General features: G+C 42.3%; 1 protein-coding gene across 26 annotated transcripts in view; it reads left to right on the forward strand.

Annotated features, from left to right (window-relative positions):
* The window catches only part of DLG2 (discs large MAGUK scaffold protein 2), a 1,555,116-nt gene that overhangs the window by 1,486,865 nt on the left and 43,368 nt on the right, over positions 1–24,883 (forward strand). For all 26 annotated transcript variants that reach the window (XM_075919432.1, XM_075919430.1, XM_075919421.1 and 23 more), the window contains one exon: positions 5,743–5,818. In XM_075919432.1, the coding sequence (XP_075775547.1) occupies positions 5,743–5,818 (76 nt within the window). The remainder of the gene's footprint in view (positions 1–5,742; positions 5,819–24,883) is intronic.

Raw genomic sequence — 24,883 nt, forward strand, 5'->3', positions numbered from 1 at the left:
CGGGTGATGTGGACTGAATAGCAGTGATTCCACCAACCCATGATTACTTGGATCATTGATTGACAAGGTGTTTCATAATTTTATGTATCCCATAATTATAGGATATTGTTTTCAGAAAGATTATTTTTTTCATGGGATAATTTTGCTGGTTTTCAGGAGGAGGCAATTCTTCCATATATGGTCAACTCTAATAATTGGTCAGTGCACCTGTGGTCTGATTGGAAGCCCATTTGCTTGTCCGGTAACATTGCTTTTACAAGCCGCCTAATCCTTCATGTAAGGTGGATCTCTGTATAATTTCTTTGTGTTTCCAGTTTACTCCTAAGAGTTAGGGTAAAATTAAGTGCATATGTCCCATTTTCAGGATGCAGTTTAAGTACTAAGCAGTCTAAGCGTTGGTTGAAAGTTCAATAGATTTCAAATTTATCAATTTTTATATAATTTATTAGTATTCTTATGCTCAGAATTCATTTTAGGCACCTTTGAAAATTTTACTTGTAGCTCCCTTTTCATTGGCAAGCAGATACGTCTATGTAAACCGGGATAACTCCACTGTAGCATTATTCAAGATTTACTCTGCTGTGACTGAAGTAATAGTGATAGAAATGTAGCCGTGTTAGTCTGGGGTAGCTGAAGCAAAATGCAGGACAATGTAGCACTTTAAAGACTAACAAGATGGTTTATTAGATGATGAGCTTTCGTGGGCCAGACCCACTTCCTCAGATCAAATAGTAAAAGAAAATAGTCACAACCATATATACCAAAGGATACAATTTAAAAAAATGAACACATATGAAAAGGACAAATCACATTTCAGAACAGGAGGGGTATGCGGGGGGGGGGCGGGGAAGGAAGGAAGGAAAGTAAGTGTCTGTGAATTGATGATATTAGAGGTGGGGAGAGTGGGATGTCTGTGAGCTAATGGTATTAGAGGTGATAATTGGGGAAGCTATCTTGGTAATGGGTAAGATAGTTTGAGTATTTGTTCATTCCTTCCCGGAGAGTGTCGAATTCATGAACATTTATAAATGGTCTTAATGAATGTGTCTGGACTATTAATGGCAGTTCACTACATTTATTATTTACATACCTTTCAAAGCAATTTAGATTGTTTATAGTATATATTTGTCTGGATTGCCTACAAATAGCAGTGCGATGCATGCAGGATTACTAGAGTCAGTCTGAGGCATTACATGAACCAAATCTGTTTTTGTGGCTTATTTTCAAGTTTCTCTGTGCAATGAATCAGAAATAAAATTCAAAGCAGGCACTTTAAAAGGTTAGGAAAGATAGGAATGAGAATTAATATTAATACAGATTAAAAATTAGAAAGCTGTGTTCAGCTCTGAGCTAATAATTTTCTCAACAGACATCCCTCCTATTTAGGAGATTACACAGCCTCAGGTCTTCATTTCTTACCCATTCTGTCATGGGACTTCATCCTTACTTTAAAATGTAAGGCTGTTCCTTTGGCTATGATATAATAGATTTCATTTGAAGAATGCATTTCAGCTGTTTCCATATGAACTCTCCACATTTACATAGAAACCTTAATTCCAAAATCTGACAGTAACTATAGTAACCTGAATTTCAGTGTTTTGCAGGGGGGAAAAACATAGCCTGTTCAGAGAGAAGAAAGAATGTTGTGTTAATTATTAAATTATGAAAAAACTAGACTGCATATGTTTATTAAATCAACCAAGTATGATTGCTATTCAAAAACTAGTATAGGTCAGAAAAGTTGGAGAGTAGATTTGTAGGCTAACTTTGCAATATTGTTTTCACCAGATCTACTGGTTCAGCAACACTGGGACCTGACCAGTCCTGAACAAGGGAGTTTGCCAGAGCAGGGGAAGTCAATGCTGGCCTCCCTTCCCCTGGCCTGGCAATGCTCCTGGCCCCACTACCAGCTGTACAGCCAGAGACTCCAGACCCTGGCAGGACTGCCAGCCCTGCTACCACTAGCCCCATGTGGCTCCTGGCCCCATCTGGGCTGCAAACCCAGCTGGGTGCTGTCCCTGCTGCCACTGCCCTAGTAGGGCTGCTGACCCCACTTTTGCCAGTCTTGCTGCTGCTGGCCATGCAGAGCTCCCAGCCGCAAGTTCACCCACTGCCTCACCCCCCCAGCTGCCAGGATTCTCAGTCCGGGAACTTCTGCAGTCCTGCCAAATCACAGATGTTGCCAGATCAGAGAGTTCAACCAGTAGAGCAATTAAGTATTTTGAACAGATAGAATTACAGTAGACTTCCGATAATCCGGCACCTTTGGGACCTAGGTGGTGCCGGATTATCAGATATGCTGGAGTATCGGGAGGTACTCCGGCGGGGGGCTGTGAGGGGTCTGCCGGGACCCACACTGCATCCGGGGGGTGGGCGGGAACGGCGCAGCGAGGGGTGAACCCTCCGCCATTTTGCAGGAAGGCGGGGGAAGCCCCATGCCGCTGCCGAGAGTCCAGGAGGGGAACGGGTTCCCCACCCTCCAGACTACAGTAGTTATCGCAGAGCAGGGAGGTAAGGGGTGGTGCTGCGGGACCAACCTGGCAGCACCCCAGCTGCTCTGCTCTGCAGCTTCCCCAAGTCCGCCACTCGTCAGTTTCAGCAGCGGCAGCGGCGGACTTGGGGATGCAGAGCAGAGCAGCTGAGGTGCTGCTGGGTTGGTCCCACAGCACTGCTCCTCGCCCCCCTGCTCGGCGCCCGGCAGCACCCCAGCTGCTCTGCTCCGCACCGCTTCCCCAAGTCCTCCACCGCTGAAACTGACGAGTGGCAGACTTGGGGAAGCTGCGGAGCAGAGCAGTTGGTGTGCTGCCGGGCACCGAGCAGGGGGGTGAGGGGCAGCGCTGCGGGACCTACCGGGCAGCACCCCAGCTGCTCTGCTCTGCCACTTCCCCAAGTCCGCCTCATCAGTTTCAGCAGCAATGGACTTGGGGAAGTGGCGCGGTGTGGAGCAGAGTATAATCCCCTTCCCCTCTCCTTCCCTTCCCTTTCCCAGCTGCGAGCGCCCATGGGGCTCACAGCAGCTCCAATTGTCTGGCTGGCTGGAGCACTTCTAGGTTCCAGTTGATGTCAGACTATCAGGAGTGCCGGACCACTGGATGCCGGACAATTGGAGTTTTACTGTATATTTTCCATTATAAATGGATGATCATATTTGTGTGTCTCAATAAGTACACTCTCCTGATAGTTTTTCAAGAGTGCTAAATAACATCTGTTGCAGTAATGCCCACATCAATGAATGGGAGGAAGGACTGACCAGCCCTTACCTTTTTTCTTGCTTTTTGGGGGATTTTTTTTCCTGCACATATTTTATTTTGTTTACTTTTATTGCTATATCTCTTTCTTGCTTTAGATTTCCTGTCATTTAAGTCAGGGGTGGGGAACCTAAGGTCCAGGGGACAGATATTGGCCCCTGGCTTGCCTGGATTTAGCCAAAAAAGGCTCCACACCCCTGATTTAAGAATTCTGTAGTTGCAGTACTCAAGAGTGCACTTTCTAAAACATCAGATACTTATTGTAATGCATATTTAATTGCATGCTTTTCAAATTCTCAGAGATTCATATGATATTGTTTTCAATATAATATTATGTGTTGTATATAGGGTTGTTGTAGATATAGATCTTGTTGTTGTTATAGTAACTGGGTTAGGTCAGTAGGGGTCAGCTCCGCTGGTTTGGGCTGGTTCCAGTTAGTTCTGTGTTATGAAATAAATTAACACTTGCAGCTGCTTCCAGCGATTTCTTTTTAAACTCTGGAACTCCAAACAGTATAACAATGAACTTTAAATTTTAATCACTGTTTCATTAAAAATATTGTTATTCCACTCAATGATGGAAACCAAATGTATGGACTCAGAGTTTAAGACCAAAGGGGATCATTAGATCATCTTGTTTGACTTCCTGTACATCACAGACCACTGAAATCTCACCCAATTAAACCCCTATCTGTGCCAGTAACTTGTGTTTGGTTAAAACATAACTTCCAAATAAGCATATAGTCTTGATCTGAAGATATCAAGAGATGTAGAATACACCAATTTCTGTAGTTTGTTCCAATGCTTATTCAAACTCACTGCTAAATATGTGTGCCTAAATTTCCTATTTGAATTTATTTTATTTCAACTTTCAACTATGAGGGGTTTTAATGCCTTTTTCTACTAGATTAAAGAGCCTTTTAATACCTGATATTTTCTCCGCGTGAAGGTACTTAAACACGGCAATAAAATAATCTCTGAATCTTCTTTGAGGACTTGCTGTAAGGCATTTTGTTCAGCCCTCAAACCGTGCTGGGGATCTTTTCTTTACCCTCTCCAGTTTTTCAGCATCTTTTATAACCAAACCCATATCCTGTATCTAATATCTGCACTGCCAATGTGCCAACGTTCTAATATGCTGAGAGATGCCCCCAGACCAGCTCCTCATCAGGCCCTGTCTCACTCAAGGCCCCACCACCACCTTGCCTCTTCCTGTTGCTGCTCCACCCCAAACCTACCTCTTTCCACCCTGTTCTGCCCCCTCCCCTAAGCACACCCTGCTCTTGCTTCATCTCTCTGTCCCCCCAGCACCTGCTGGACACCCACTGAACATCCGATCTATAGAGGAGGCATTGGGAGGGAAAGAAGGAGGGTGATGAGCTGATAATGAGACCACCAGCCATCAGAAAGGACTGGTGGCTGGGGGAGGCACTGATATGGGAGCTGCCAATGAGTGATCAGCATCGACCATTTTTTAACATGGATGCTCCAGGGCTAGAGCATTCAAAGTCAGGGCCTGTGCCATGCTTAGCCATCTGCTAAATCCACTGCAATCCCGAAGTATCAAATCTCATGAGCTCTCTCAATATTTGTTTTCAGTAATCAAATACTTCAGCTAATATTGAATCAAACAGGAGAAAACGTGCATTTTTCACATCACTCATCTGCTTGTGCTTAATCATGTTTGTGGAGGGCAATGTTCATAAGGTGGATGTAAGTCCAATTCGTAATGTGTTTTAGTGGCTATGTCCTGTCTGCAAGCATTATAAATTTCCACAGAAATACTGTTGGAGGTGAGCTGGTACATTATAAAGCAATTTACAACCACAAGCAAAATTTCTCTGCACTTGAAAAGGAATATAATTTAACATACAGCATCCATATATATTTCAGATGAGAATTTTTAAACTAATATTTCAAGTGGGTTTGTAAACAGTAAATTCATGCTTAAAGATATTCAAAATTATTTTCCAAGGGTAGAATTTTTAAAAGCACTCAAGTGATTTAGGAGTCTAAATCCCATATTCAAAAATAACTTTGGCACTTAGGGCCAGATTTTTAAATGTAATTAGCACATTCAGTGACCACTGAAAATCTGGCCCTTAGTCTAATTGAAAATCAGTGAGATTTAGACCTGTAAGTGCCTAACTAACTTTTGAAAATAGGACTTAGATGCCTTTGAAAAATATACCCAATATCTATTTGTGTTGGGAAGCAAAACTGAGTCATTGATGGAAAGAGTAGTTTAGGACTCAGGACTCCAGGGCTCTAGTCAGATAGATCTCTGCCACTGAATTTTTCTCTGATTGTTGGAAAGCAATTTGACCACTGTGTATCTTAGTTTACCCATTTATAAAATGGGAACAATAATAATAGTAGTGCTATAAGATTAAGTGTCTAGATTGTGCTTTTTGAGATCCTTGGGTGAAAGTTGTAATATAAATACAAAATATAATTCTCATGTGATGGTTTATTTTTCTTTCATTTTCTTCAGGGTTGAAAGAAAGGAGCGGGCACGTTTGAAGACTGTGAAGTTTAATGCGAAACCTGGTGTGATTGATGCAAAAGGGGTATGTAAAAGAGAAACCTACTAAACAACTTCTTTGTTGTCAAAGAGTGAAATGAAATTGCTTTGTATGTTTTAAAGTTGAGCATATTGTGGCAACACAAGAAGGAGAAGGAGATTGTTTTAGTTAAGGTTTGGAATATGGTGAAAGGTGAAAAGTATGACATGATCTGCTAAATAATTATTATCCTTTTGTAGTCTAGTATTAGTTGACATTGCCTTCTAACAGGGAGATATTAAGAAAAGAAATAGCATTCTTTGTTATTGATGGGATTTAGTTAAGTATTGGCTTGGGAGAGGAAGACTTTCAAAATTTATTGGCATGTTTGTTTGTTTAATGAAATACACAGAGAGATAGCGAGGTTGAAATCATCTGTTGGAGAAGTAAAATTTATGTTTCTGACTTAATACTTTAATGGTTGTGACAGATATTGAACAGAGACTTGTACTGCAGTAAGCACCAAAGATCAGCCAGCCCAGAATGTAATTTTAAACTTGTTTGTTCGCTAGCAAAATATTTACAGAAAGGATGATTTGAATTGCTTAAAGCTTTTTTTGTTTAAATTTCCCTTGCACTGGCATATTAATACAAAAGAATCTCTCTGTTCCAGAATTCCAAAGTATGTTCTGGCATGTTTAATTGTTGATGTAATGTGACATTTTGAAAAATACTAAGTAGTGGTTAGTCTAATATTCTGGATGGCAAGAGTTGTAAAAATAAAGAGTGTAGTAATATAAAAAATACAAACATCATATACATCAAATTATATTCTTCCACTGAGACATTTTTCTCATTTTTAGCATTAGGTGAACACATTACAGATCCCAGTCTACCAACCTGTAATTGAACAGATAGCCCAAATGACTTAAATGGGACTACACTCATAAATAAGGGCTTTCGAAAGTCTGAATAGTATGGGATTTTTAAAAGTCATCAGCATAAAACTCCCATAGACTTCAACAGAAGCACAGTTGGGCCAACACAGCATACTTTTGACAATCCTACTCTTAATAACTCTTCCTTTCTCCCAGTCGTTATCCATCTTGTCTCTATAGACTGTAAGCTCTTTATTATGGGTGTGTATAGAATACAGCATAACTGAGTCCCAGTTTCAGTGGGGAACCCAGGTGCTAATATAATACACATAGTATTTCTTTTGTAAAATTCTTGAGAAAAGAAAAGAAATCACTCTTGCATATAATGTGTGTGAACCAGATTCTGACTCAGGGCAAATTAAGAACAACTGCATTGATTTAAACAGAATATTTCCAGATTATACCAATATACCTGGGATCAGAATCAGATTCTATGTATATTATTTCCATATATAAGTGGCGTAATCAATCTGACTTCCTGCAAAGTCAAAGACAAAAAATCATTTGAAATAAGTGCTTTTGCAAACTTGTGGGTTGTTATCAGGTACTGTACCATCAGTCAGCTCACTTCTTTAAATGCCCTATTTCCTGTGTATTGTCAAAATCTTGCAGGAGTAATTCATTGATGTTCTAATGGTCCTTACCAGAGCCTGGTGAAAATTTAATTATCCAATAGTTTCCTGCATTGCTCTTCTATTTTTGCCCTCAATTGAACATTAATCTCCTTGCCACTCATTCCATTATTTGTTGTGATATTCCATAATCAGGCTGTTCAACTTTTGGAAATCTATTTTCATTTGTGAGTCAGTACTAAAATCTGTTTTCCCCTTTTAAAAAAAAGCTACATAGAGACTGTATATGACAACATAAGGTAAACATGTTGAAAATGAGAAGAATGGGGGGGGGGGGAGATCACTGTTTGAAGCATCAACATGGAATTAGAGTTTTATAATTTATATGTGTAGACTATACCCTGTGTTACAGTGAGACACCCTTCTCTTTTAGAGACATTATTCATTTTATTTTTGTTTTTTTAAATTGAACAAATTACCTCTCACTATCTTTAATTTACCAGCTCTGAAGCCTGCTTATTTCATATAAATATTGAAAGATACAGGAAGGTGAAAATTAAACAAAAGTTAATCAAACATTTAAAAGCTAGTGTGGGATAAAAAAATCAATTTTTGTTTTTATCTGAATCATATTGCCCACCTCAAATATATTGATGTATAGGAACACAGGAGTAATAATAATACAAAGCAAAGTTAAAGCTATCTGAACAGACTACTATGTAGAAGAATATCTAGGTAGCATGCAGCTGCCATACACTGCCTCCCTCCTCCTCAGGGTAGGGGCCATGGCCAATGGTAATGTAACACAGGCAAAGCCAGGATATCCCTAAACCTCAGTCATCCCTGACTTTCAAAACAGCTCCTTAAGGTCATTGGCAGCCAGCATAAAATAGATCACCAGAGCTGCTCTAGTGTATGGCATATATTGGAAATTGAGTGAGAGAGCCCCCAGAACTGGGAAGCACAAAGGTGACTGAAAGGTCATCTTTGACCCCGTCTCCTGAGCTGTACTGAGGACTGATCTTCCCCATTATTCTGCAAAAGGGTAGTGCATCAGTAATAACGAATAACATCACGTTTGCCAAGTTGCATATTCAGCTCTTGGAAACTTCACCTAGTGTAGACTTTAAACTTAAAAAAATAAATAAACTTAAATAAATAAAACTGCTTTTGCGGAAAAACTTGCCAGCTGTCTACACTGGCTGCTTGAATTTCCGCAAGAACACTGACGATCTCATGTAAGATTATCAGTGTTCTTGCGGAAATGCTATGCTGCTCCCGTTCGGGCAAAAGCCCTCTTGCGCAAATGCTTTTGCACAAGAGGGCCAGTGTAGACAACGTGGTATTGTTTTGCGCAAGAAAGCCCCGATTGCGAAAATGGCAATCAGGGCTTTCTTGAGCAAAACCGCGTTGAGATTGGCACGGACGCTTTTCCGCAAAAAGTGCTTTTGCAGAAAAGCATCCATGCCAATCTAGACACTCTTTTCTGCAAATGCTTTTAACGGAAAAACTTTTCCGTTAAAAGCATTTGCAGAAAATCATGCCAGTCTAGACGTAGCCTAGTTGATGCTTGTAAGATTTACCGAAGAAAAGAATCATCAGCACTGGAAGGTGGAAATATCACAGAAGTGAAAAGAAACTCGACTGTAATTTACTTAACTCTTAACTGCAGCAATTGCAGCTAGTCTTATCACAGACAAAAAAAGCACCTCTCTTGCTTTATTTCCACCTCAGTCATATATTTTTTCTGGAATGTGGGCTGGAGGCATTTTTTATGACAGATCTTGTAACTCTTTTCAAAAGAGTTTACAACAGCTTACTCTGCATTTCTAATATTTGTAAAGTTTACCTGTTCCAACAAATTGTTCCAATATCTCAAATCATAAGATAGAGTATTTCCTTCATAAAGTACAAATAATTGTTTTCTGTTTCTGTTGGAGCTCTATGTTGCCAGTGCTTTTCAACTGAACAATTATTTTAAGAAACAAAATCTGTTATCCCCTAGACACTGTGTGTATTTACTTCATGACTTTATATAGTATGGGTGTGGTGCTACGTGGATAGACGCAACTCAAGGCAGGTTTTTTTTCTCAAACTGCTGAAAGGAATTAGGAGCTCTTCTGAGGTGATGTAAACAGTCTCCGAGTTGATGACAGAGTGCCCCACTATAGGTTAAGCACACAAGCTTTGATAGGGACTTTTCACTCCAAAGAGAATGTCACATTTGTGAATGAGTTGTGACTGCTCTGGGAGGAAGAATGCAGAGTATTTGAGGTTAAAAAATATCTCTAAATTAATTTATGGGAAAATGCCAAAGACTTCCATTTGGACTGATTATCCCTGTAGTAATGCAAGTGAGGAGGGGAAATTCAGGTTCTGATACTTTCTGCCATTTCACATTGTCCTATCAGTATCTACTACTCTTGTCCATATTCTGCGAGCCCATTATTTTCTGTTCTTTAGCTTGCAACAAAATCAGCCACTTTGCATTCAGTCTTTCCTTCAAAAGTCTCAAGACGTATTTTTTATTATTATTATCTAAGGTCATCATAATTCTCTGTTGTAATTTTTAGCAATTCTGCATTGTAGCATGAAAAGAAAAAGGTAAACTCAAATGAGATTGGATCACAGTATATAAAAGAACTTCTGCTCAAGAAATGTGTCTTTTTTCCATGTCAGAATTCCAACAACAGATGGAACTTGATACAGATCACAAGTCTTGATAATTTACAAATTATTTGAATAATTCCTATAGCTGAATAATAAAAACAGTAAGCAGTGTTGGTGATTGTAGGCCTGTTCCTGTAAGAGTATGTCTGCAAGCACAGAGCCCTACACATACGTGATGTCCCATTGAAGTTAATAGGACTCTGCTCAGATGTAGGGCTCTGTGCTAGTGGTTCCCTGCGGAGGAGAAGGACCTTTATCTGCTGATGGACTCAGAATGATAGGTTTTTGCCACTGAAGACCTAGCTATATTTCTATAAAGAGGTGGCCATCTGAATTCAGTCCATGGTGCAATGTTGTCCTCAGTATAAGCTAGAAATGGAAAACACCTATTAGGTCATCTGGTCCACTCCTTCACCAATGCACAATTGTTTCCAATCGTACGTTTATTAGTGTTTCCATCAGTGTAATTTTAAGTGTTAGAAGTGTGGGGTTTCCACCATTTCCACTAGGAAGCTCTTCCTTAGCCTCTGAGGTAAATACGCCTAATTACCACTCTATTTTATAAAAGCGACGAGGAGTCCTGTGGCACCTTATAGACTAACTGAAGTGTAGGAGCATAAGCTTTCGTGGGCAAAGACCCACTTCGTCAGATGCATGCATCTGACGAAGTGGGTCTTTGCCCACGAAAGCTTATGCTCCTACACTTCAGTTAGTCTATAAGGTGCCACAGGACTCCTCGTCACTTTTGCAGATTCAGACTAACACGGCTACCCCTCTGATACTTGACACTCTATTTTATGTGCAAGTCCAGCATTAAGGTGCCACAGAGATCCTCAAAATCCACACTCAGCATCACTAGTCATTAAAATATCCACTGTTAAAGTCCCCAATGCACATACATTACCAACAATGAACATGTGAACAGTCATCTTAGTCCAGGTGACTGTTTCATGTATAAGCCACAGCATAATCTGCAAACTAGACATTCCCCCAACTATCTTGCCTGTGGGACCCAGCCTGGAATTTGTTCTCACATATCTACCTGCACAAAACAGGTGACTGTGAAGTTATTTCACTTTGTGCAGCAGGACTGGAAATTAGGTCTACTATATAACAAGTAATGATCCTAATTCATGAGTTTTAGAGTCATTCTCACTCTCTGACCAGTGAATATTTAGATACTTACAAAGACAACAACTTCAACAGAGCAAGAGTATTCTACCCCAGAATGCTCCATAGCCCAAAAGCTATGAACATAAGAACAGTGATAGAGAGTCAAACCAAAGGTCCATCCTGCTCAGTAGCCTGTTTTCTGACAGTGGCCAGTGCCAGGTACTGAAAAGTGAATAAATAGAACAGGTAGTCATCAAGTATCCATCTCCTATTGCCTATTTCCAGCTTCATTCAAACAGAGTCTAGGGATGCCTCCTGGCTAATAGTTCTTTCCTGAAATGTTTTTAAACCTTTGGGCTTCAAAACTTCTTCATAACATCTTCTGGCAAAGAGTTCCATGGATTAGGACATTACGATGGGCCTCAACTGGAGTACTGTGTCCAGTCCTGGGCACCACAATTCAGGAAAGATGTGGAGAAAGTGGAGAATGTCCAGAGAAGAGCAACAGAAGTGATTAAAGGTGTAGAGAACATGACCTAGAAAGGAACACTGAAAGAATTGGGTTTGTTTAGTAAGGCAAAGAAAAGACTGAGAGGGGACATGCTAGCAGTTTTCAAGTATCTAATAGGATGTTACAAGGAGGAGGGAGAAAAATTATTCTCTTTAACCTCTAATGATAGGACAAGAAGCAGTGGGCTTAAATTGCAGCAAGGGAGGTTTAGGTTGGACATTAGGAAAAACTTGCTAACTGTCAGAGGGTATGTCTACACTACCCTCCTAGTTCGAACTAGGAGGGTAATGTAGGCATACCGCACTTGCAAATGAAGCCTGGGATTTGAATTTCCTGGGCTTCAATTGCATAAGCGGGGAGCCGCCATTTTTAAAACCCCGCTGGTTCGAACCCCGTGTAGCGCGGCTCGAACTAGGTAGTTTGGACTAGGATTCCTATTCTGAACTACCGAGGTGTACCAGTAGTTCAGAATAGGAACCTAGTCTGAACTACCTAGTTCGAGCCCCGTGTAGCCGCGCTACACGGGGTTCGAACCAGCGGGGATTTTAAAATGGCGGCTCCCCGCTTATGCAAATGAAGCCCGGGAAATTCAAATCCCGGGCTTCATTTGCAAGTGCGGTATGCCTACATTACCCCGCTAGTTCGAACTAGCGGGGTAGTGTAGACATACCCAGAGTAGTTAAGAACTGGAATAAAATGCCTGGGGACGTTGTGGAATCTCCATCTTTGAAGATATTTAATAGCAGGTTAGACAGACACCTGCCATGGATGATCTAGATACTGCTTGGTCCTGCTGTGAGGGCAGGGGACTGGAATTGATGACCTCTCAAGGTCCCTTACAGTTCTGGTATTCTGGGATTTTATGAAATCAATATTCAGATCCCTTCTTCACTTCATTCAGAGGATAGATGTGAACCCAGACCTCCCATATTCAGGGAGATGCTCTATACACCAGACTAAAAGTTATTAGAGGGAGATGGCACTATTATTTCTTTTGCTTTGGTGGACGGCAGGTTCTTTGGAGGGAAAAAAGCCTTCAGCACCTAACTCCAAGAGAGGGTTTCAAGCAGAGATAGGCACCTACTTCTAACCCAGACTCTAGGCAGCTAAAGGATTTAGGACCTGTCCCTCTCCTCAAAATTTGGCTAACTTGGACAGCTCTTTGTTAATCATAAGTTAGTCAAACAAATTCACATATCTCTCTTAGGCCATTTATGCATCCCTTTGCTGTCTTTTCATGATTGGCTTGTGAGACCATTTGCATCAGTACGTGCTATAGTAGGTTGCCCAACATTTTAGTCAGTGCACCTGGGACTGAGGGCAAAAGTAGGCTGCCTTACATCGACGTAACTCTGAAAGCGTCTACACTAAAGTGTAGCTCTCACTGATGTAATTTGACCACTAAACTGACTAATAAATCCATCTCTGCAAGAGGCGGAGATTTAAGTCGATGTTAAGTAACACAGCATCAATGTTTACATTGACTATTGTAGCCGTTCAGAAGCCAACCTCCAGTGCCCCACAGTGACATTTAATTTGTGCATGCACACCTGGTGAGAATATGCACTGCTGCTGCAAGATGTGTAGTGTGGACATGCAAAAGTGATTACACTACTGCAGTGGCTACATGCCAATGTAACGTACAGCTTGTCTTCACTACCTGCTGGATTGACAGGCAGCAATTGAGCTGGTGGAAGTCAGTTTATCATATATAGCATAGATACCATAAATTGACTGCTGAGCACTCTCCCATCAAATCCAGTGCTCCACTGGAACAAGAAGTGGCAGTGGACTCAATGGGAAAGCATCAGCTGTTGACTTACTGAAGTGAAGACACTGTGGTAAGTAGAACTAAGTGTGTAGATTTCAGCTACATTATTCACAAAACTGAAGTTGCATAACTTAGATCGATGGCCCCCGTTAGTGTAGACCAAGTCTCAGGTTGACTTAATGTTGTCTTTCTATCCTCTGCAACTCAGGCATTGAGGGGGAACCTATCTCTCTTTCTTTCTTTATCTCTATCTCTCACTCACTCACTCTGGGTATGTCTACAGTTGCACCCTCTTTCGAGAGAGGGATGCAAATGAAGACATTCGAAATTGCAAATGAAGCCGGGATTTAAATATCCTGTGCTTCATTTGCATATTTGCGTTATGGCGCTATTTCAAAATAGCAGTATTTCGAAATAACAGACGCTGTTAAGACGGGGTTATTTCGAGAGAAAACCCTTATCTTGAAGTAACCCTTATTCCTCATACATTGAGGTTTACCAGTTATTTCTAGAGAAGGGTTTTAACAGTGTCAGTTATTTCGAAATAGCGCTATTTCAAAATAGCACCATAACGCAAATATGCAAATGAAATGCAGGATATTTAAATCCTGGCTTCATTTGCAATTTCAAATGTCTTCATTTGCATCCCTCTCTCGAAAGAGGGTGCAAGTGTAGACATATCCGCTCTGGATCTTTCTTTGTACACCAGTCCCTTCTATTGCTGTTATTTTTGTTGCATTTCTCTGAACTCTCTCAATTTTGTTAATTTTCTGCTGATAATGAGACAATAGATTCCAGCTGTGGATCAAACAGTACAAGGTGTGTGTGTCAGATACAGTATTTCCCTCCTTCTTCTAAATTTGGCATTAGGAGACTAGCAATAGGTGTTTTTGGAAGGATAATGGAAGTGTCGAACATTAAAATGTGTAGGCTTCCATGTGGGATGAATTACTAAGTAGAACAGAGGTTGAAAACAAATTAAGCAATGTGAATCTGCCCACAAGGGCCAGGTGTAGGAGATTTTGTGAAGATGGTGTAGGCATTGACACTGAATTAAACAATGTTGTTCCCCTTCTCAGTCATACTTCTCCTCCAAAACTCCATGGATTTTTCTCTGCTCTGCAACAGTCCCGCCAGGTCTGTTTATCTCCTAGCTACTGAGAATGGCTGCCAGTAATATCGTGCTGGGAGATCTGAGCAGTCATTAGAAAGGCACTAAATCCTGCAAAAATTGATGCACCAGTCTGTAGTCTGACTGCTGTCATTGAAAAAGATTTTACTTTCCACAAACTGGAAACCCTTGTGTCTGGGCGCAAGCTGCCTGCCTCTGTGTGTGCTTAATGTACCACATGTGCAGTATTAGAAAGGCAAGGTGGGAGAGGTAGTATCTTTTATTGGACCAATTTCTGTTGATGAGAGAAGCCTTGTCTACAGCCTTTTACTGACAAAACAGTGAAGGCGTACACCCTACAAAGCTATTTTTGGCAGCAAAATTCCGCTGTTTTGCTGACAAAACAAAACCACCTTCATGAGAGGCATAATGCTTTTTGCAGCAAAATTAAAGCAACAAAGCATCAGTGTGGACACTGCTGTTTATGTCAACATAACTAGCCTCCCCCAGTATCCCACAATGCCTTTCATAACTGCTCTGCTTATTGTTTTGAACTGGTCTGCCTTGTAGCCAGCTACCTAGACGTGCATCCCTCCCCCATTCAAAGCTCTGGGAAGCTTTGACTTTCCTCAGCCTGGAGATGTCATAGAGTTGCTGAGTGGCAGTTAAGAAGGCTCAGAACCATTCATGTGTGATGTTTCTGTCCCAGGCAGGCAGAAAAGGCTGTTACTGGGAGTGGAGAGACTTCTCAAGGTACTGTCTGAACTTAAACGGACAGGATGCCAACACACTCTCCTGCAACATACACTCTGTCTCTTTCGGATATACATTTATTTCCCTCCTTAGTCTCACCCACACTTCCCCAACACATATTCTTCCTTGCACACCCATTCCCTGTCACTCACTTTCTCTCCCCACATAAGTTGAAAAATTCCTGGCAATCTAGTATGATGTCCGTGGAACAATGCAATTGAGAAAACTGCATTATGTGATGTATCTACGCCATGGAGCATTACAAACTCTCCAAAGCACCCTATGGCCAGTTGCACAGTGGGATTGCTACCCACAGTGCACTGCTCTCTGCATCAATGTAAGAGCTGCTAGTATGGATGCACTCTACCAACACAAGGAGCATAATGTGGATAAGCAACAGCAGTTTAATTAAAGCAGCATGACTTGTCAATAAACCTCTGTGGTGAAGACATAGCCAGAGACAAGCTTTCAAGCTTACGCAGAGCTCTTCTTCAGGTTTGGGAAACTAACTCAAACTGTCATTGCTAAATATGAGGCTTATAAAGATTGATTAGCACAACAGTTAACACATATGTCAAGGTGGGCAATGTTAATGGGCCATATCACCATGAATGGCCCTTCAAATGTGCTGAACTATCTATTCAAGTCTTGTCTAGCAGTGACACTTTGTTTTCCAGATTCAAAGAGCTCACAAACAGAAGCTGGACCAGTAAAATATAGTAAAACCTCACCCACCTTGTCTTTCTAATATCTTGGGATAGCTACAACAATATTGCATACAACAAGAGTAGTATGTAAGCTGTAGTCTCTAGGTTGTTCTGAAAACAAGTATTTTAAAGATGGAAAGCATGAATTATCTATTTATCATGCAGCCATAACTGACTGCTGTGGTCCTGTTAGCAGTCATAAACTAATTGAATTTCATCAGTACTTGGCTGAGAGACTGGCAGAAAATATATTAGTTTGCTACAGGAAATGTTGACCATTGATAGGTAGTCTTTCAGCCGAAATAACTCAACATGAAATTAGGTGGCATTGTGCTGTTGGAGGTGCGATATAATGTTCTTCTTCACATCCATTATGTAGTGTTTCTTATGTGATGTTAGATTCCACTCCAAAGAAGGCTGAAGTCAATGGGAATTTTTCCATTGACTTTAATAGGACTTGTACTATACCCTAGTTTAAACCATCTGATAGGTTTCTGTAGTATTGGTTTGATTACACTCACGATTTTCCCATGATTAGGAGTATTTTAGAAATGACCCTGAGTAAAAAGCTGGGGATAGTTGAATGTGTGATTTTGATTTAGGCTCATTTCACAACAAATGGTAGCGGATTTTTTAGATAACATTTCAGTGTTTGCACCAGATTATATCAATTCAAAGTATGTTCTTCGACGCTAATTTACAATGTGAACTCTGGTATATAAATAGAACAAGCCATCAATAACACTCTAACAAATACATTATGTTTTTTCAGAGAATAAAAATACGTTTTGTTGTCTCAGCACAAGATAATTATTGTACACCTACTGGCATTTGAAATAACTTGTTTACATGAAATTTGTTTAGTGTGAGAACTAACAATAAACTGAATGTTATATTTTCTGAGCTTCTGGGAAGTGTGAGTAGAGTACATGCAGAACTAGATCATGGTTTTCTAGATTATTTGCCTCTTTGAAATGTCCAGAAATGAATAACTTGCCCAATTTCTCCTCAGAGTTGAGGGGTAACCGCCATGCCTTTGAAGGAAGGATTAGGTTTTTCAATGAAATTTAGACAGGTGATTTGCTTAGGAAAGACCACTCATGTATGTTTATAATAGAATAAACAGCACCTCAGTTTTTAATTGTTATCCTTAGAGCAAATTTTCTCCTCCGTGACATGATGTAAAGGTGAGAAGATCAGGGGGTTTTCGCAAGGAACTAATAAAAGGTATACATTATCAAAACCAAGAGTGAACACAAGGAACCACAAAGCAATGTAAAATGCACAAAATACAAGAATTGAAAACAGAGAAAAAAATAGTTGACAATGTCCCTTGAAATGATAGAGTATGCCTTGTGTGCAATCTATCAGCAAGTCTCAGCAAAAAGGGCAAGGACACTGACATTAATCTATCCCTTTGCATGTAGGTCTTCCAGGGTAGAGTTAAGGTACATAGGTGAGGCAATGTTGGGAAGCCTGCCCTTTCTGCAGCCTGTGGTTAACACGGGCTGTGGATAAACAAAGCTACTTTTCTAAGAAGCATTACATTTACTCAAATTATTTTAAAAGGTAGTAAAATACCCTGCTTTAGGAAAGCATCAAGGTCAGCTCTTAAACAAATGCTTAAATCCCATGGATGTCAATGGGATGTATGTGTGTGCTTTAAATCAGTTAGATGCCTAAGTGCTGGCCTCTATTGGGATGGACTCTCCATGGGTCGTTTGAAACATGTTCTCATTTGATTTATAGAATTGGAGCCTAAATGTATGACAGCCTCATTTGATTTATAGAATTGGAGCCTAAATGTGTGTCCTCATATATGGTGATGTTTGCCCAACATCTTTACCTCCAAATTAACCACATTAGGAAGCCAAAGTTGAGAACTGTGAATTAGGTTACTTATTTTTTCCACTTTCAGCAATCTCAGTATTGAACAAAGCCCTCCTACTCTGGAGCATGGAAGAGAAAAGCAATGATGCCAGTGTCAGGAAAAAGCCAAAGTAGGATGGTATTAACAGGGTGCCTTTCTATTCCATGGGCCAGAGACCTGGGCCTAGACAACCTTGATTTACTGCAGAGGCATGCCTGAAAGAGTTCAGTTGTTCCCTCCTCAAGTATAGCAGGAAGCTGTAGAGAGATTGAAGTGATTGAGAGAGGCTCCTACAGGGAAGAGCCAAGACTAGTGGAGTCGCTCCTGCTAGAAAGTGCTGGGAGTAGCCTGTTAAAGCAGGAAAGCCCTGCAACATCAGGGAAGTTTAAGGCTATGCTAAGCTGGAAGAAAGATTTGTGTGTTTTTTTTTAATCTCTAAAGTAATAACCAGATCCTAAGGAGGACTGTTGTTATTGAACTTGTAAAAGCTTCTTCTTTGAGTTAACGAAAGAACAGGGGCCAATTGTAGGGCTGCCCTGAGGTCTTGAGGGGTCACTTGGGACACCAATCAGCCTGATGACAGATGGGAATTGGTCTTCTGCATTTACTATAACATCATAGCTGTTCTAGCAAGAATGTAGCGGTCACCTTGATTTTCTTTTATGTGCATGCATACACTGTGTGTGCAGTGTGACAGGTCCCCTGACTGAAAACAATAACAATAAAAATAAATCAGTAAACCCAGGCTCTTCACAGAAGTTAAACCTGGCAGGGAAACCGCACACTGATTGACTTTTCATAGATCAGTGCTTAAAGAGGAGCCTGAAGGAGTGGATGAAGATTATAAAAAGCAAAGTGTGGAGCAATGTTCTTGGCAGCATCAACTAATGTTTGTTATTGACCCAGGACATTAGTATTTCACAGTTCTGCATCTAGAACCATTGGCCAGACATCTGAGGTAAATGCATTGCCCCATAGTGCAGAGAGAAGTTAGTTGCACATGTGGGCACCAGCCTCATCCCTGCCATCTCTCATGGGTTTCTGTGAGGCAGCTTTAAATTCCACTAGATGCTCCCTGGGTACCATATAGATGGGAGCTGCAGTGAGCCTGTGTGGAATGAGGACATCTCACTACCACCCTGGCCAGCCTTGTCCCCTGCCAACACAACCCACAGTTCAGACTGAGCTGACCATCTGTTGGCCCCACTAATGGAAGAGAAGTTGGGTCTTATTTTTTCCACTTCATCCCCTCTCCAGCAGATTTTGTATCAACAGGATCCTTGCTCTATGAGGGTATGTCTACACTACCCTCCTAGTTCGAACTAGGAGGGTAATGTAGGCATACCGCACTTGCAAATGAAGCCCGGGATTTGAATTTCCTGGGCTTCATTTGCATAAGCGGGGAGCCGCCATTTTTAAAACCCCGCTGGTTCGAACCCCGTGCAGCGCGGCTACACGGGGCTCGAACTAGGTAGTTCGGACTAGGCGTTCCACGAGGTATACCGGTAGTTTGGAATAGGAAGCCTAGTCCGAACTACCTAGTTCGAGCCCCGTGTAGCCACACTGCACGGGGTTCGAACCAGCGGGGTTTTAAAAATGGCGGCTCTCCGCTTATGCAAATGAAGCCCGGGAAATTCAAATCCCGGGCTTCATTTGCAAGTGCGGTATGCCTACATTACCCCGCTAGTTCGAACTAGCGGGGTAGTGTAGACATACCCTGACAGCAGAAGCTGGTGTAAGCCAGTGACAAGTATGACTTTAGAACTCTGGCTGTGAGTAACCCTAAGCTTTGTCTGAGCCCATTCATTGCCTCTTCCCTTCCCCCACGTTCCTCTCTCACCCTGCTCCTTTGGAGTGATCAAGTTTCTCTCATTGCTTTACCCAGGAATATTAGAGAGACTGCTGACATGAGCCCTCTAGCCTGTTGTTTTGCTGAAGTAATGAAATGAAATGAAATGTGAGTGATGGAACAGCAGTCAGCCACAACAATTTCAATGCATAGTCTATTATCACGCCAGGATATCTCAAAGCACTTGACAAAGTTATACAGTAATTTGATAGTACAGTCACCTGGGCCAAGCTGGCAGCTGAAAGTGAAGGAAGACTTGAATCTTCTGTTTCAGTGTATACCACTGACCTCTCTAGAGAGTTGGCATGACTAGAAAGATTCGTGTTAATAATAAAATAGATCTGCAAACTTTAAAAGGATACTATCAACGAGTCCAATTGTCTGCTAAAAGCAGGACCACTCCCCACTAAATAATCCCAATGAGGGCTTTGTTAAGATGGGATTTAAAAACTGTTAGGGATGGAGATGCCACCACTTCCCTAGACAACCCATTCCAATGCTTCACCTCTCTCCTAGTGAAATAGTTTTTCCTAATATCCAACCTAGACCTCCCCCACTGCAACTTATACATATGTATTCCTGTGTAGTCTTTACAGCAGGGATGGGCAATAATTTTAGATGGGGGGGGCCCTTCACTAATTTTTGAAGTGGCCTCTGGCAGAAGGGGCAGGGCCAGGACACTTCTGTGCTCCCCTTCCCTCAGACCCTGATTGGCCTGGGGTTGGAGGAGCATGTGAAGTCTTTGCCCCATCCTAGAGAGAACTGTTAGCTATTCTGAACTGCCGGCGGTTCCCTCTAGGCCCCTGCCCCTTGCAGGACAGGAGGAGACTTTGTGAGCTCCTCTCAACTCCAGGCCAATCAGAGCCTGGGGGCAGGGAAGCATGCAAAATCTCTCACTCCCTGCCCCCACCCTGCAATGGGAGTGTGGCACTTGCAGTGTGGGGTCAGGGAGCAAGAGACTTTGTGTGCCCCTCCCGCCTCCAGGCCCTGATTGGCCTGGGGGCAGGAAAATGGCAGTGCTGAATCCACCCGCTTGGTGAGCCAGATCCAGCCTGCAGAGGCCCCTTTGTCCACCCCTGCTTTATAGTTTCTGAAGCCCTGTAATCATGTGGGCTGTGTTTACACTGGCATGAATTTCCGGAACTGCTTAAAACGGAATACTATTCCATTTTCAGTTTTTCCGGAAAAGGAGCGTCTACATTGGCAGGCTGCTTTTCCGGAAAAGCCCTTTTTCCGGAAAAGCATCTGTGGCCAATGTAGACGCGCTTTTCCGGAAAAGAGCCCCAATCGTCATTTTCGCGATCAGGGCTTTTTTCCGGAAAAGACTACTGGGCTGTCTACACTGACCCTTTTCCGGAACAGTGTTCCGGAATAAGGACTTATGCCCGAGCGGGAGCAGAATAATTTTTCCGGAATAGCGGCTGATTTTGTACAGTAGAGCGTCGTTGGTTTTCCGGAAATTCAAGGGCCAGTGTAGACAGCTCACAGCTTATTCCGGAAAAGCGGCTGATTTTCCGGAATAAGTGGCCCAGTGTAGACACAGCCGTGATGTTTAATTATAGTATATCACACTATTACTCAGATCATATACTATATTATTAAACCATTTTCTCTATAATGGTAGATGCAGTTGTGTAAGATTGTATAGTATTGTTTACTATGCATATGACAGAGAGATATTTCATTAAGATTAATTATAACATACAATGTTTACGGGCCATATTTTGGATACTTAAGTTCATAACTCAGATATCATAGTTAGCTGCTTCTTTTCCTATACTGCACCTATGGAAGTTTGTGCTAAATTTAACTAAGCACCTAAAACAAACCTAAATGTTATCTGAAAATAAATTTTCTATTAGATACTGCAAGATATATTAAGTTTCATGAGCAAACACAAGTGATCAGCATGCCAGTTCTTTCTCTTTATATGCAGACAAATTTAACTGCTGGTGCTTTGTGCGAAAGCAGACTCATTGCTCATAATTATTGTATTACATTGAGACATCTCCATGGTGCACCCTAGCATAGAATGCCACTAAAGAGCTATCTACTTATTTCTGTTGAAATGAATTATCCAGTCTGTTTGGTACAATATTACCAAAACAAAAATCAAATGTTAATGATGCCAATTAAATTTTGTAGCACTAGAGATCACCATAAAAAAGAGAACTACATGGTGACCATATTACTTAGTGCAGATATTCTAACTTGGAGCTTGAACTGGAATGGAGCCCAAGTCCGTGATGGATGTATGGGTAATTAATTACAGAATCTTAGGCCTCTTTCTGCCCCAGTTTCTAGTAGGTCATCTAGTTGTTTCCTCTCCACTAATATCCTGCAAGTGCAGTATCATTCCCCACAGTATTTATTATTAATAGATTTATTTTAAATGTACGAAGTGATTCTAGATCTCTCCACTTCCTTTTGGGAAGACTATTCCACATTCTAAGTGATTTCACTAACAAAAAGCTTTTTCAATATATATAAATTTCTCCTTTCTTTGTGTCATCCCATTGCTCTTTGTTGAGTTTACCACACTGAATAAATCCTTTTCATCTTTATTGTTTACATCTTTAAAATACTTGTAAGATGATGTCGTACTTTGGTTGTCACTTAGCTGAATTATGAATATTTAGGTCCTGGTGTGGCAAGCACTTGCACAGCGTGAGTAATTTTAAATAGATGAATAGTCCCACTGAACTCAGTGGGATGCTCACCTGTGCAAAGTTAAGTACTTGAGTTTTTGCAGAATTAGTGGACTTAGCTTTTAAATCTTCTCTTATAAATCAGCCTCCCCATCCCCCTAATAATTTTTGTTGTTTTTCACTTAATTGCCTGCAATTTCCAAATATCTTTTTGGTAATATGGTGCCCAGACCAAACACTCCATATTAGGTACAGTTGTGCCAGGACTGTTCAGATACGGACTGTCATGTCCTCAATCAGTGATGTTGGATTTCTTTGCATGTGCATTGCAAAAAACCTCATAGATTACATGTGAGAACAGCACAAACTCACATGTAATCTTCTGTTCCAGATTTTTCTCTCTGCTTGTTTATTTCTGATTGGGATTATTCTCCCTATATAAATGAATTTGCATTTTTCTAAGTCCCCCATTTAGTCATCTCCCAACCATATTGCTCCCTATAATTCCTTTTCTCTTATTTCTCTGTCCATCTGTAACTTGTAACACCTCCCAAGTTAGTGTTATCTGCAAATTTAATCAGCCTGGTCCTATATCATCATCTACTGAAGACTTGCGTGCTGGGTGCAAGTCAGAGAGTGACCACAGCTGATAGCATCACACCAGGAGTCACAGTCCTATGAATTGAGTCCTATGACTCAGTCCTCCTGTGACGGGGCAGCCCCCACGCCCCGCACTCACCGGGAGCTGTCCCCGGCTTGCTGGGGAGAAGCGGTGGCCCCGCGCCAGTTCTGCCGCGGGCGGGGCCGAGCAGCAGCCCCGATCAGCTGTGCCCGACTCCACCGCCGCTTCCCCAGCTGTGCCAGAGTGCCGGGCGCTGACACTACCCTTGGCGCCGACCTGCGCCGGCGCCCTGGCGGGCCAGCCACCCCCACGGAGTGGGCAGGCCGGCCCCACTACGGAGGACGTCAGGGCAGCGGGTGCCACCACCAGAGACCGGAGGGGAAGGCCAACACGCAGCCGGGAAGAGGAGGCACCGACAGAGGCACCTCGGACCCCGTCTGCATAGACCCCCGAGACCCAGTTGACACAGCGGCCCGGCAGCCGGGGAGGTAGGAAGCGACCCAGGGCAGGGTACTGGAACCCGGCGGGTTGGTGTGTTTAGGGGGTTCTGTCCCCCACCAACCAGGACTGAGGGGATTGACGCATCCCCCCAGACCTTAGGGCCCTGGGTTGGGGTTCGGAGTGAGGGAGGGCCCGAGCCCCCCTACCCTGCCCTGCCAACGCGGACGCCTCTCGCCGTAAGGCGAGCATGGACAGACCCTGCCAGACTCAGGGCAGGGCTCTTGGGTAACTGGGGAGCACAAAGAGGACGAGATCTCAGGTGAGGGAAACCAGAGGGGCGGGCGGAGGACCCTGCGTGGTCCTCGGGGAGGGCCGCGCCGACGCCGCGCCTCTCCACACGTGGTGGAGAATGGGGGTAGTGTCAGCGGGGCATTGATGGTGGTCTTCTCCTGGGGGAGGATACAGGGGAACTAGACCGGGTGGCCCCGGACCGACCATGGAGACCCTCAAGTTGCTAGAATGGATGGTGGAAACCCAAAGGCAAAACCACCAACAACAAACCCAGCTAATCCAACAGCTGATGTCACAAGCCCAGGAGCAGCAGCGGCAGCTGATTCGGGAGCTCAGCGACTGACCCGTGGCCGCGCCTCTCCACACCTCCTATGAATGCAGAAATCTCAGGATCAGCCCTGCAGATGATACCATTTAGGATCAAGTAATGAACTCCTTTGCACATCAGTAGAGAATTTGAGAGCATGATATACTGTGTTGTATTGCATTTGTCCACCGTGAAGGGCATGAAATGCTGCTTTTGAATTTAGTGAGTGACTGAAGAAAGGCCAGACCTTTACAACACAGAATCAGATGGCTCTTCCTGCTTATCCACTGATCCATATTTTTAAAGTCTGTCCTTTGGGAGTGTTCTTTTCATTAAAAACTTTTAAGTTTTCTTCATATTTTAAAAAAAGTCCCTCTAGTTTTAAGCAATTTAGTAAAGGGTGTTTTTCTTCATGGACTATCATTATACCAGTGTTGCATCCCATGGCGTTGCATGCCTCTGTCAATAAGAGGCTATCCAATCTATTGCACTGAATCAGCATGCATGATTAGCTGCCTTATGGGCAGGTGTGCCTGGCGTGCATTTGATGCAAGGAACTCATGATTCTCAGAGCTCAAGTATGGGCTCTAGAAAACGAAGTAGCTGAATTAGAGCTAAGGGGGACAGACAGGTACATAGGTTGGATTTTTCAGGATACAGCAAAACAGTCCCACCCACAGTCTGACAGCCTCTGTGTTGCCAAGAGGGGTGAAAATTTCAGGAAGGGAGAACATCAAAGTGGAACATTTGGAAATAATCCCATAGTTAGGATTCTCCTTCCAGAGGATGTTGTCGTGTCCTGTAGAACCAGGGATGGCTGTCACGGTGAGGAAACACACATTATTAGGAAGAGACTGGTAATATTCATGAGGGGTTGGATAATTAAATGACTGGGAAAACCACATAGAGAATTGCCTGCTGGGCACAAAAGTAGAAAATCTCTTGACATATCTAGAC

This window comes from Pelodiscus sinensis, chromosome 1, assembly GCF_049634645.1.
Source record: "Pelodiscus sinensis isolate JC-2024 chromosome 1, ASM4963464v1, whole genome shotgun sequence".
NCBI lineage: Eukaryota > Metazoa > Chordata > Testudines > Trionychidae > Pelodiscus > Pelodiscus sinensis.